General features: G+C 43.3%; 1 protein-coding gene across 3 annotated transcripts in view; it reads right to left on the bottom strand.

Moving 5' to 3' along the window:
* Window positions 1–12,676, bottom strand: part of ash1l (ash1 (absent, small, or homeotic)-like (Drosophila)) — a 32,174-nt gene that overhangs the window by 5,108 nt on the left and 14,390 nt on the right. For all 3 annotated transcript variants that reach the window (XM_069680899.1, XM_069680901.1, XM_069680900.1), the window contains exons 6-25: window positions 12,447–12,620; window positions 12,236–12,330; window positions 11,769–11,842; window positions 11,574–11,619; window positions 11,233–11,341; window positions 10,835–11,041; window positions 10,547–10,693; window positions 7,120–7,228; window positions 6,872–7,021; window positions 6,309–6,376; window positions 5,020–5,186; window positions 4,709–4,861; window positions 4,451–4,505; window positions 3,968–4,100; window positions 1,996–2,268; window positions 1,507–1,593; window positions 1,331–1,421; window positions 888–1,026; window positions 612–784; window positions 332–498 (exon numbers count right to left, since the gene is read on the bottom strand). In XM_069680899.1, coding sequence (XP_069537000.1) covers window positions 332–498; window positions 612–784; window positions 888–1,026; window positions 1,331–1,421; window positions 1,507–1,593; window positions 1,996–2,268; window positions 3,968–4,100; window positions 4,451–4,505; window positions 4,709–4,861; window positions 5,020–5,186; window positions 6,309–6,376; window positions 6,872–7,021; window positions 7,120–7,228; window positions 10,547–10,693; window positions 10,835–11,041; window positions 11,233–11,341; window positions 11,574–11,619; window positions 11,769–11,842; window positions 12,236–12,330; window positions 12,447–12,620 — 2,617 coding nt within the window. The remainder of the gene's footprint in view (window positions 1–331; window positions 499–611; window positions 785–887; window positions 1,027–1,330; window positions 1,422–1,506; window positions 1,594–1,995; window positions 2,269–3,967; window positions 4,101–4,450; window positions 4,506–4,708; window positions 4,862–5,019; window positions 5,187–6,308; window positions 6,377–6,871; window positions 7,022–7,119; window positions 7,229–10,546; window positions 10,694–10,834; window positions 11,042–11,232; window positions 11,342–11,573; window positions 11,620–11,768; window positions 11,843–12,235; window positions 12,331–12,446; window positions 12,621–12,676) is intronic.

Here is a 12,676-nt window from a genome sequence, read left to right as displayed (position 1 = left end):
CTTCTGATTGTGATCTCTCTTCAAATCTAGCATTGCAACATGGGTAATTAGCAACACAAATACATAGTGGCTAACACCAATGACCAAATCAGAAAGCACATAATTGGATGTGGTTCAAATCAGCGACAAACAACAGGTGCAGCCCCGACTTCACCTGTGATTGTGCGGCAGGCTGCCTAAACGCTGTGAGCACAACAAGGTGCTGAGGCAAAATGTTCCCTGGGCTGTAATCTAACCTCCGCTCTTAAAATATCTTTCACTGTTTATAAATCAGTAACAGATCCAGAGCATGGCAACCCCCCCTCCCTGTCAGGACCCCCATCGCTCTCACCGAGAAGTCCCTTTTGGGCGTGAGCCGCTTGGGGAAGTGGTTGAAGGCATATGGCTTGGTGCAGACTGGGTAGCGGTTACGGTGGATCTTGTAGAACAGGTGAGCAGACTTGTCCAAGCGGTAATCACAGATGTACACGTCCTGCTCTTTAACGTTCTTCGGCCGTCCTGGAGGAGGGAACACATTTATTATTAGCCAACTGAAAGTATCATCAACTTTCATTTATTAGCTTTGTGCTGCTTCATATTCATTAAGAGTTTGCATGTGAGCTTTCCCTCACCTTTGCAGAAAGTGTAGAGATCGAGGACACAGCAGGTTCCCACCACTGCCTCCAGCGGGATGATCTCGTAGAGCGGCATTCGGAATAACTCGTTCTGGTAGAAGCGCCGTGATGGAGAATGATGCGTCTCGTGAGGACGGAAGTAATGGTGGCCAAAGGCAAACCTCTCACCCCTTTGGAGATAAGGCGGATACAGATATCAGCAGAAAGTCAAACAATGACACTTAAAGAGAACAGAGTATCGTTTTTTCAAAATACTACATCTGATTAACTTACTTTTCATTCTTCCAGAGTTTCTCAATTCGGAAGATGTCCAATTTGTCTCGGTTGACGTGAGACAAGAGACGGTACGACTGTCTGATCGGCTGGCCCTCAGGCGTGCGCCTGCTGTCTCTCATCAGATACACACAGTCGCCTGCACACGAGAAACAATGGTGACATTTTACACATTTTACACATTTTACAAGAAACTGGCAGCGTGATACAAAAGTCATCTGACAGGTGGAGTATAACATCTTTGAACAGGAGCACTTTTGAGTCTCAACATACTTCAACCTGTGATACAATAAGCCTTTTGATGTTCAAAGAAAAGCTTCAAGTCAAAGTCTGACATTTTGTAATAATATTCACATTACTATTGTTGATGTTTTCAGGACATAAATGGGACCTTTCCAAGCTTTTGCAAGCTCACAACTGCAGGTTTTCTCTCCTTTCTTTACCTTGATGTAGCAGCAGGTCGTCTCTGAGTAGGCAGATGTAGTAGACGGAGCCAGCCTGGGCGTAGCTAGGCTGGGGTATCATGGGAACTTCCTGTAAAAAACAAAGTGTGAGTGAGACTAGACAGAAGAAGTTAGTGGCTAACTAAGGGGACATAAACCTGAGGGGATAGACGTACCCTCTCTACAGGCCGAGGGTCACACTGCTCGCACAGGTAGTGCTCCACCTCCGTCTCCAGCCGCATGCAGTCAAAGTGCTGCCAGACCTGGAGAGACAAAAACAATTGTTGAATCACAGGAAGGCAAAATAGAAAAAGGATTGAATCAATTACTACCCATTTAGAATTGACAGTGACTCATTCTTCAAAGATTAACAGGGATGTTCTGAGTCGGTTTTACTCGCACTAACACGTCGGTGACACACCCCTGCATTCACTATCGTGGAGGTTTAAATCAATATTCTAACCTTCTTTGTTTCTTTGTCTAAAAATACACAAAGAATTGTCTGTACGCTCTCCTTGACAAAGTGCTCCTTAGTTGGGTGAAGTCTCCAGAGAAAGCGCTCTCTAAAAACAGGTGTAACCTATCAGCCAGTGATGGAAGAAGCATCTTCCCTCCTCTTCACCTGCTTGTTCACGCTTGTTTGTGTTCGACGGCTCGCTCCTTACCATGCACTTCTCACACTGGATCATCAGGCCTTCGTCCTTGTACATTCCACAGATGCAACGGATGACATCGTCGTCCTTGTCGTGGGACCCCGGCCCTCCTCCTCCGTGGTGGTGGCCGTGGTCGCGCTCCAGCGAGTCCGAGCTGTCGGCCTCGCTGGCGGTTTCGCCCACGATCTCATCAATCTGGACGGCGGCTTCGTGACGGGCGCTGTAGTAGGCTTTCCGCAGCCGACACACGTCCCTGCCTACCGATGACTTCCTGCCGTAATATTTCTGGTAGGGGAGAAACAGGACGGTTGTAAAATCAGCTGCTTTGTTATTTTGCCAAAAACAATAAAGTTGCAGGACAAGGACAACAAGACAGACATCATATATGGAGGTTTGACGACAGATTTATGCCCTCATCATTCAGTTACTCAGACGAGACGCTGAGCGGCAGAACAAAGGTCACTGAAAGAGGCAGATTTCATTCCAAACTTGTTTTTTTGCAGCTGAATATGCCGCACACCAAACAGCTCTCCATTTAACAATAACCACATTCCCCTCACGCTCTTTTATTCAGTCTGACAAAAAGGGTCTTGGGACCACAGACTGAATCTAATTGAGATGTCCACTTCAAACTTCTTCGACTGGAATAGTAAGCTCCTGTGAGAGGTTTCAAGTGGCACTTGCTTAAACTGCTAAGCTATACAGATGTAAATCAAAAGGGCCTGAAATGTGTGTGCAGAGGATCAGCAGTCATTAAGTTATACCCCACTGGGGAGGTGTTTGTATGTGAGACAGCGAAAAGGAAAGGAGCTGACTGAGAGGGAAGGAGAGCTGCAGAGGAACAGCTTAGGTGATTATTTTGATGAGGCTTTTTGATATTGATTGAGCTCTAAGATGCTTTGATCAAACACAAGAGACTCATGTGTCCTTGTTATCAGTGTTATTAAATGATAGAGACCAGATACTACAGCTGCCTTAGCCTCCGTGCAATCCTCATGCGGCTTTTTCTAATGGTTTTTGACATAAATCTGACAGGCAGAGAAGATCTGCGACATCCAATGAGAATTTTGTTTGATAGAAAGATAACTTGAATATGATGGATGTTAAACCTCTGACTAATATAATGATGCTGGCAAAAATTCTTTCTAAAGCAGAGCTGACTCTCTTTGTAGTGGGTTTATCCTTCAACACCAGCTAAAAGGGCGTTTCCACTGAGGTAAGCTTCCCGAGGGACCAAGAAGCCTTTAAAAAATAGGGATCTAAACCTGTGTTAGAACCGGAGGAAACAAGGACTAAATTTAGGTCCTGACCAGCACAAAAGTTACATTCATAAATAAACAGCCCCTCTTCAAAGGGCCAGTTTTCAACCTCAGTCCTTTCATGCTATTATGGGGAGCTAATGCCATTGTGGTAGAAAAAAAATGCTATTTCACTCTGTGCCTTTGGAGGACGCTATCCACTTCTCCAATGGGCCCTGGAAAACCTCCGCCAGACTACGTAAAACGCGTAATCTACACTTCCTCATCTAGGACGCCCGCCTCTGATGTCATGCCTCGTTCAAAACCATCAGGTTCTAAATGTAGACTGTGGACCTGAAGATTTTTTAGACGATCCACCGGTATATTCTCGTTGTATTTCGGATTCTGTACCGCTCTGAGCCATTGCCTGCATCGAAAACGGTAGTATTTCACTCCAGCGTCTCTCGCTCGGCCGTTCCTTTCAGAGGGAGGGGCGCAATGCATGCTGGCTGTTGTAGAAATGTAGAATGGGCAAAACCACAAACTGTTTGTACAACTTTCTCCACAGCTATGGCGCCAATTTCAAATATTATTGCTTCTATTGATTACAGAGAACACCAGCCTTGACTGACAGTGGCTTTGCAATGCTTACAAGACCACAACTACTATTGTTCAGTTTTAATGACTACCTACTACAGTTCATCCTTTGTGAATAGCAGCTGATCATCAATGGGACATCTGCCTACCTCAGCATTGCGAAACACTTTGAGCATGTCGGTGTCGAACGCTTCAACCGTCTTGTAGTGGCCGGTGAGGATTTGCTTCTCGATGGTGCTCAAGTCCAGAGGGTCAGACACCTTCTCATAGTACTGGCTGTTCCTGATTGCACACAAAAACAGGAGGATTAGTCTCTGCAAAACTGGTTTGAAGTCGGAGAACATCCACAACCATGATTAAATAAAAACATTTGGTGATTATAAATTATGAGTCTATAGATGTTAAGGGCTGCCAGCTGGAAACTCTCAACAATGAAACTGCGAGTCGAATGTAGCCGATGACAATAATGAGTTGTTATTGTTTTGATGCAAAGCGGTTACTATCAATACAAAGGCTGTCACGGCTGAGAAGTGCGGAATGAGATAAAACTGTTACTCTATGTGGGTGCTCTACGCTGATAGAGCAGATAACACTGTACAGTGCAAACATTATGAATGAACCAGAATGCTTACCTCTTCCTCGACGGGAGGTTCACCAGCGGAGCAGCGAGTGTCTGGCCAGCTGAATCTGAAGTGAGACACAAGAACAACATTGCTGTCATCATGTCTCAATCACAGGGCTTTATCACTCAGTGAATATTAGATAGTATCAGAGAACACTGACAGATGTGTGTTACAGGCCTAGAGGTCATACTAATGAGAAAATACTGGTATGGTACACGTTCTATTGATGTTAACCCCTGCTCTGTATTTCTGCGTAAAGACACGAACCCTTGTAGCTGGTGATCATGTCACAAATCTCCTTGAAGATGTGTGCCAGGCGAGCAGTGCGTGTGACTTCTGTGTTCTCCTCAGCAGCAGCGAGTCTCCGTGTGCGAACCGACCGTGACGTCTGCAGGGCCGAGAACTGCGTCAGGAACACATCTGGAAACAGGGCACGAGTATTAAGCATCACGTTTTACACACTTCTATTTAAAATCCATTACATTTTACTTACATGCTCAGCAAATAGTTTGCAGCTACAATGATAAAATCACAACTACTGCATATACATGCCACAGTGTCTCAGCTTTCAGACTCACCTGACTTAATGTTCCCGTCGTCTCGGATGACTCCGCCCCAGCGCGTGTATATCGACAGGCTGCTGGTGTCCCGCTCCCTCTCACCCTCTCTCTTCAGCAGCTCCTGTTTCTCCCTCATCTTCTCCCAGTTCCTCAGGAGAAACACTCGGTGCTTCAGCACAAAGTTCCTGATGGTTGAGAGGGAGAGGACACGTGTGTGAAAACAGTGTGTGGGACGAAACATCAGCTCAAACCGTACACTTCTTTTTATTACTCGGGTAATCACTGTAGTTTTTAGTTTTTCCCCCGGAGCTGCAGTGTGCGCGTGTTGCTATGGCTGATGAAAAAGCGGTCAGAGAGGACAGCAACGATTGCTCACCTCTGTTCAACAAGGCGTACAAACATTTCATAGATGGAGTTCCAGCGTGTTTTACAACACTGGATAAGGCTGTGCTTTGGGAGGGCCATCTGATCCTGCTTTAGGTGGAGAGCCTGCATCGATAGGGTGCTGCTCTAGGTTTTTTTCTTTTTAAAGATTATTTTTTAGGCTTCTACCAGGAGAGAGACAGGAAATGTGGGGAGCAGAGAGTGGGGGATGACATGCACCAAATGATTGGCAGACCAGGACCTGCGATCAGTGCGTCAAGGACTGTAGCCTCTGTACACGGGGCGCCTGCTCCACCAACTGAGCTAAACCAGCGCCCGATGCGCTCTAGATTAGGGACAGCCTTGAAACCATCATTGATGGGCAGCTGGAGCGTGTGGGCCAAGCAGCTGACAGACTCCTGACTATTGCAATGTGAAGCTTTCTTTGCCGCTATCAGCCATGGTTTCACCAGTAGCTTTGAGCTAAGTCTTCACAGGAGTCTTTAGCTACAGCCGGCTGCAAGCGGTTCCTATGACATCATTGCTGAATTATGAGTTGCCATGGGGATTATTTTTAAAACACAGACAGCAACAAAAATTATCGCTCTTTAAATACCAATTATAGGCCTACATGACACAGGGAACTTACAGGGATAAAATGTAGAAAAAATATAGGACTACAAAACAATTTTTTTTTTTGTTACTGATTATGATTCATTTAGCGAGTACTTGTTTACCATTTTACGTTTACACAAACTTGACAAAGCTGGTTCTTTAAATGATGCTGTTTTATATTATATATATAATCAGTTTTATATTTACTTTAATTTGTTGCAGTACAAAGTTTGCAGAGTGTGATAATCATTATGTGTTTTAAAAATGCTTCATCAATTGCTCTGATAGTTTGGTGTATTGCCCGTGTGTGTGTGGGTGCGTGTTTTTACCTCTCCCTGTTGGACATGGGCTTCATGAGATGAGGGTAAAACTTGTTGCTGTCACTCGACTCCTCCTCCTAAAGATAAATCAATCAGAATTTATCAAAAGAGCCTCCGAAAACACTTCTGTATATTGTGCGAGCCTTTATCAAAAATATACAATAACAGACAAGGTCATTTAAGAGTACACGCTTTAAGGTATTCTGAGTTACTTTTTTAGGCACTTTGTGGCCCACTAAAGAGTACCTCAGAGACACAGATACGTTCATGCCCTACATAGACACTGCACCTGATATTTAATAAGAGCCTGACAGAGTGGGACACATCTTTGATCAACAGCTTCTGCTAGATAACAACCAGCTTTACTTTTCATTACAAGTAAACCATAAACAAAACATCATGTTATCTATTCAAAAACAAGAAGAAAAAGCTCAAGGACTCATTTTCTGCAGTGTATTTTCTAAAAAAAAAAAAAAAAGCATTTCTCTGACAAATATATCATGCGATAAAAAGTATGAGTGAACTGATGCTAACATAAGTTCTTTGTATTGTTATCCGCATGCATCACTCACTCGTTTCTTGAGCTGGTGTTTGGACTTCCTCTTCTCCTTGAGTCGACCCAGCCGCCGAGTCCCTCCCGTCTTCCCGGGCAGACCGTTGATACGCTGGCTCTTCCCTCCGATGATGCCCCGGCAGCTCTCGGAGCCACATTTACACACTTGCTGTAGAGAGTGGAGAAACAGAAAGTACAGTTATCAAAGTTATTTATATTAAAGGTGCTATTCAATGAGGAGATCAAACATGGTCGCTGGCGCTTCACCTGCTCTTCTGTGTTGAAGGAATGGAAGTTGTAGTCATAGGTGAGCTCAGTGCCGCTGCTGATCTCCTTTAGAGCAAAGAGACCGATTCTGTAAACCCCATTCACCGACCTGAGAGAGAGAAGTCACAGGGAGGAGGAGTGAGCATGTGCAGAATTCACAAGAGGAATATTACTTTTGATAACAAAGCACATTTTTTAAAAGTGACTAAAAGTAAAGGTAAAGTTAAAGGATAAATGATGATCCAATTTGACTGAAAACAATGTGCAACAAGCCCTTTTAGAATTTAAATTAAGACAAGAAAAAACGTCCTGTTTTTTTACACGTTGTCACTCCTTTCTCTCCCCGCTCCAAGCGAAGCAGTGCTCCAGCTTTTCACCATTCTTCTAAGAATAAAGCGCTCTATTCTGTTTGCCAGCCGCTTGATAATTTATTCCTTCTATAGGGGTAAAAAGCTGGTTCAGCGCATTGTCTTCAGCCACTACAGCTGTATCTAAGGCCCGGCTGCATGTAATCTCTCTTCTGTGACAAGATGGATGACTCGTCAGGCTTTGTGCTGAAAATCCTCCATCCTTGCAGAGTCTTTTATTTCAGTCCAGCCGCTCTATATTATACACACACACACACACACACGTACGCCCCGTCCAGTGCCCTAGATTATGAGCTGGAGGGCAGAGGGTAGGGCTGTTTGACGGTCCACTCTCATCAGGTTTTTCGCAGGGTTAAACTGTGGTGACGAATGAAAATTAAAGAAAGTGTTCAATGATATAAGTCTGGCACAGCGAGGCCAGCTCAGGCCAAGTCTCCCGTTGCATCGGATTTAGGCATGCTGTGAGAACAGTCCCCCAGGAAACCAGTGAATTGTTTTTGGCGTGGTGCAAGGCCTTTAAGCCATTTAGGTCTCTGAACACTGGCAGGGACTGACTGAGGTGATCTCATCAGATTACCACCACACAACCACATTAAGGAGGCTGGGGTTTGGACGCAGAGCTTTCTCATTTACAATGAAGTGCACCTGCTACAATGTGTCGCTTTAATACCCAAATTAGGGCAAGACAATACCGCTGAAAAAACTGTGCTGTGTGAGTACTACCTCAAAAACTTCTAAATATAACTATGACTAAATAATCTACTACAATCAATCACACATTTACAGGAATTAAAGGAAACACAGAGTGGCTTACGGCTACAACATTTATAACAACGTGTGGTCACCACTAGTGTGGTGATAACATGCGTAAGGAGTCATTAATTAAACAGCAATAGCAGCTCTTTTTGAGGCTCGTCTGGCCTTGTGTCTCGCTTCATATCGCACCATATCAAATTCAATATAAGCTGAAAATCTTCCTCTCCTTTCTGGTACTTTTATTGTACCCAGTTTGCCTCTTAGAGAGCGAGCAAGACATTACCCAGCCCACCCCAATCGTCAGGCGCACAAAGAGATAGCAATTAACTGAAACCATTTCGGTAATAGGCTGGTATTTTCCAGTTCGTTAAGCATAAATGACGGAAGCATTTAGAAAACAAAATACCGAATTATCTAGCTGGAACATTTTCCAATCAGCTTCTCCCACTCTCCTCTCGCAACAATCCGGTGAGACTCCCAGCTTTAGTTGTTTAAAACTGTCTGCCTCTTTAATAAACTCTGACTGTCAATTTACCCGACAGTCCTTTAAGGCTCCCTGAGGAGTTTTTTTAGAGGACACACATACACGGGAGCGCATGCAGATGATACGATACCCGCCTCTACCATTTGTGTCACACTATTCCACTGATCTACAGGTGGCGGTAACACACCAAAATATGCTGCAATGCGCCAACAAAGATGAGGTAGAAGAAGGCTGGAAGCTAAACAGTCTGAGCATACATACTCCTCTGATAATCACTTAACCTATTTCCATACAGCCAATCAACCCTTGCTTTTAAAAGTAATGATAGCGTTGAGTCATAGGCAGAGAACACAGACAGCAGCCTGCTACACAACACAAGAGCCACAAACTTTCGACAACAACCGCATTAGCTTTCCTGCTTAGGCCTCCTTTTTATCTTACTAACAGACATGAACAAACGCTTCGTCAGCAACCATAGCATGTTGAACAAGCAACCAGACAAACATTTACTTTGGAAAAGTGCACTGCTAACATCAATTTACAGGTTAGGCGACTATTTAGCAACTCCATTTATTGGTTACAACTTTGTTTACTTTGTGTCTTGTTCACTATGTTGTAACAGTCAGTGGCTGATACTGTCTGTGCAGCCAGCTGAGACAAAACGTAGCATTCCTGATATTTCCCACAAAAAACTTTTTTGCTCTGATATTTTAAAGTCTGCATCAAAAACCATGTGTCATCCCCTGCTCCTCTGCTGTGTGGAGTTCCACAGGGTTCAGTCCTTGGACCAATCCTTTTTTCACTACACATGCTACCTCTTTTTAACTTGTTTAGCCGATTTCATGATATATCTTACCACTGTTATGCTGATGATACACAAATCTACTTCTCTGCGAAACCAACTGTCTTCCCTTCACAGCCACTATACATGAGTGGATGTCTCTCTAAATTTTCTCCATTTAAATCCTGAAAAAACTGAAATACTTTTAATCGCACCTGATAACTTAAACTCTGCAGTTTATTGGCCCAATTTAATATCCACGAATATCAAACCTACCGCTAAGAACCTCTGAATCATATTTGACCAGTGTATGTCCTCTAATCCCAGCCTGCTATCAATCCCACAAAAGGTGATCGTGCATTTGCTGTTTTAGCCCGACTCTCTGGAACCATCTTCCGTAATCCATCAGATCAGCTGAATATTTGGACAGTCTCAAGAAGTTGCTAAAAATTAATTTGTATAGACACATTTGTTGTGTTTAAGTTTGTTCTCGTTTTGCTTATTTGTTTTTTGTTTTTTTGCCTTGTTTGATTTTGTGATTTTTTGCCTTTTGTTTGTATGCTTTTATTCCTGTGTTTGTGAAGCACTTTGTAACCTGGTGTTTTAAAAAAGTGCTCTATAAATAAAGCATATCTTACTTACTTACTATTTAAATCATAAGTAACTATTAACAATGCATTAAAAGTCATTGACATGTTTCCCTTAAAGGGCTATAAAAGGTTAATAATTTGATTTCAGTTCATAAATAGACTTTTACATGTTGAAACATGAAAACCTCAAGGAGACACATAATGCGATTTGTTTAATAACACTAATTATGTTTGTTTGTAAACAAACCAAACCTGAGAGGCGCCCCTGTAAATGTGAAACCATCTCCTGTTGTACTTCTAATTGTGTCTGGCTCAACTATCCCTCCCTGACAACTTGTGGAAACTGCTCAGGCTCGCGCCTGAGAGGGCTTAGCCAAATCTGGGCTTTGGTGAGAACCCAAAAGCCACACAAGGACATTAGGAGGTTTAAAGCTGCCATGACACCCACCACTTCTGCATCTCACAGTTGGGTTCGCAGCTGTGGTTTATGAAGCGTGCCTCATTGCCCATTCGGTAGCTGTCAATCACCATGCCGCTATCCAGGTTGAGACAGTAGTGGCCACTGTGGGAGAAGTACTGCTCCATCATACGGCTCCTAAACGTGGTAAGAGAAAGGGAGGGGAACATTTAATTTCCATTTCAAGATACAGTCCTGAACTTAGGACGGCAAGAGGCATGTTCTTAATTTTCTGACATCCATGCACTTCCTTCATAATACTTGACCCAACTGACTTACCTAAACTCCTGCTCGCTAACCACCTCTCCTAGGTACTCGATGATGAACTGTCCAGAGCGTAGCGACTCCTTGGTGCGGATGCCCCAGCCCTTTCCCTCAGCACGGAACCGCTCCAGACACTGGACCCACTCATGTCTCTGGATGTGCTGGTTGTCACAGTGATCACCACAGGGGCAGGTGCTTGGAGAGCATTCAGCAAAACTCATCCTAGGTAAACAAACGATCAAAACAATGTAACATGAGGCTGCTATACTTTTCTCTTGACACCATAATTACCTTTTATATACAAGAGTTTCATTACTAAATGAACAACATTCTTATACAAGCCTAAACCTACTGATTTTTTAAGTATAATAACCTTTTATTCTTGAATGTAAAAACTTGTGATTTGTCTTTACCTATTCAGGCAATCATCCAGGCAGCGTTTTTCAGTCTGGTCCTCACGAGGTCTACAGTTGCATGTAGTTGTTTCATAACCAGAGAGAGGCTTCACATCCACGTAGACATCTGTGAAACACACACGGGGGGGATTACCGTTTTACATTTCCAGTTCTTGAAACTCATATAAAGTGTGACCAGCAGTGAGAGCAGGACATATTTTTAATTCCCTTTTGCATTTAAGCTACAATAAAGTCTACAACAGTCCAGGCAACCAAAAAAAAACAAAGAAATGAAAGCACATTTATTAATCCGGCTTCAAATGAACGGCTGGACCAATGGGACAAGGCTTGATACTTACTTGATCTGATCTTTTTATAAAGGGGGACATCAGGCCTCTTGTAAAGCTGAAACACATAAACACAATGGTAAATACATAAACAAATGCTAATGTGAGCCTCCACTGGGGTTGTACTTTTTCTAATTACCCACAGTAATTTACTACTTAAGTATTGAAAAGGTGTACAAACACATAGTGGTCAATATGATCGATCACCTGATCGTGTTTCCACAGCCATAAGATGTCGTAAGGCAACTGGAAATCAATGCGCTTCTGTCTCAGGTACTTCCCTGAAAAGAAAACAATGCAGGGGGAAACACACACAGTTATAAGAAAGATGTACTTTTTCATTCATCAGTTATTTAATAGCTGTAGATGAGAAGTTGGAGCTCTTGATGACTCAATTAGTGTTTATCAGCTTGTCATAGCTGAAAATAAAACGCTTGTGGTAACTGAAAAAACAAGGGTCCTGTTCCTAGAAACAGGCTGACTGAGTTATCTGGATAATTTTGATGAGTAAACCCAGGAGCCCTTCAAGTCAGACTGAAGTGGCTGATATCAAATAGAAACTGGGGCTGCCACGCTAAAGAAACTTTCCCCATGTTAATAAACTTGTGACTGGTCAATGAATGCCTGTTTAAATTCTTTGTTTTAAATATATAAGGTGCAAAATAAAGACTCACCGACATGTATCGGAGCTGGAAACAATCCATACTCATGTTCCCCAGGGATGTATTCAAGCTTCTCTTTCTTTAGCTGCAGAAGCTGACTCCTGGGGCTACAAAGGGGGGGCACAGAAATGGTAAAAAGTTAATGTACAAGCACACCAGATGTATGTGATGCATTATTGTCTGAGGTAAACACAAACAACACAACATTTTCTTTGGGACTTACTCTTCAGTCTTGTACACATCAGAGTAAAGTCCCGCCTTCTGAAACTTCTTCTTTGGAGGTCTAGCTGGTCTCTTCTCCCGTTGGCTTGGTATGGGCATGGGCGGGGCTTCTTCCCGGGGGGCGGTGCCTGGGAGTTCAGGGGAGCAGTGGCCATCTGGCTTGCTTTCCATCGAGCTAAAAATAGAAGCATGATTTGGTTTTTCCTGAGGACTGGACTTAATAAATATACC

The sequence above is a fragment of the Semicossyphus pulcher genome, unplaced genomic scaffold, assembly GCF_022749685.1.
Source record: "Semicossyphus pulcher isolate SPU_LCO1_2020_fin unplaced genomic scaffold, fSemPul1.0.p SCAF_5, whole genome shotgun sequence".
In the NCBI taxonomy this organism is placed as follows: Eukaryota; Metazoa; Chordata; class Actinopteri; order Labriformes; family Labridae; genus Semicossyphus; species Semicossyphus pulcher.
Note: the sequence above shows the minus strand (reverse complement) of the source record. Positions and strands in the feature narration are given on the sequence as shown.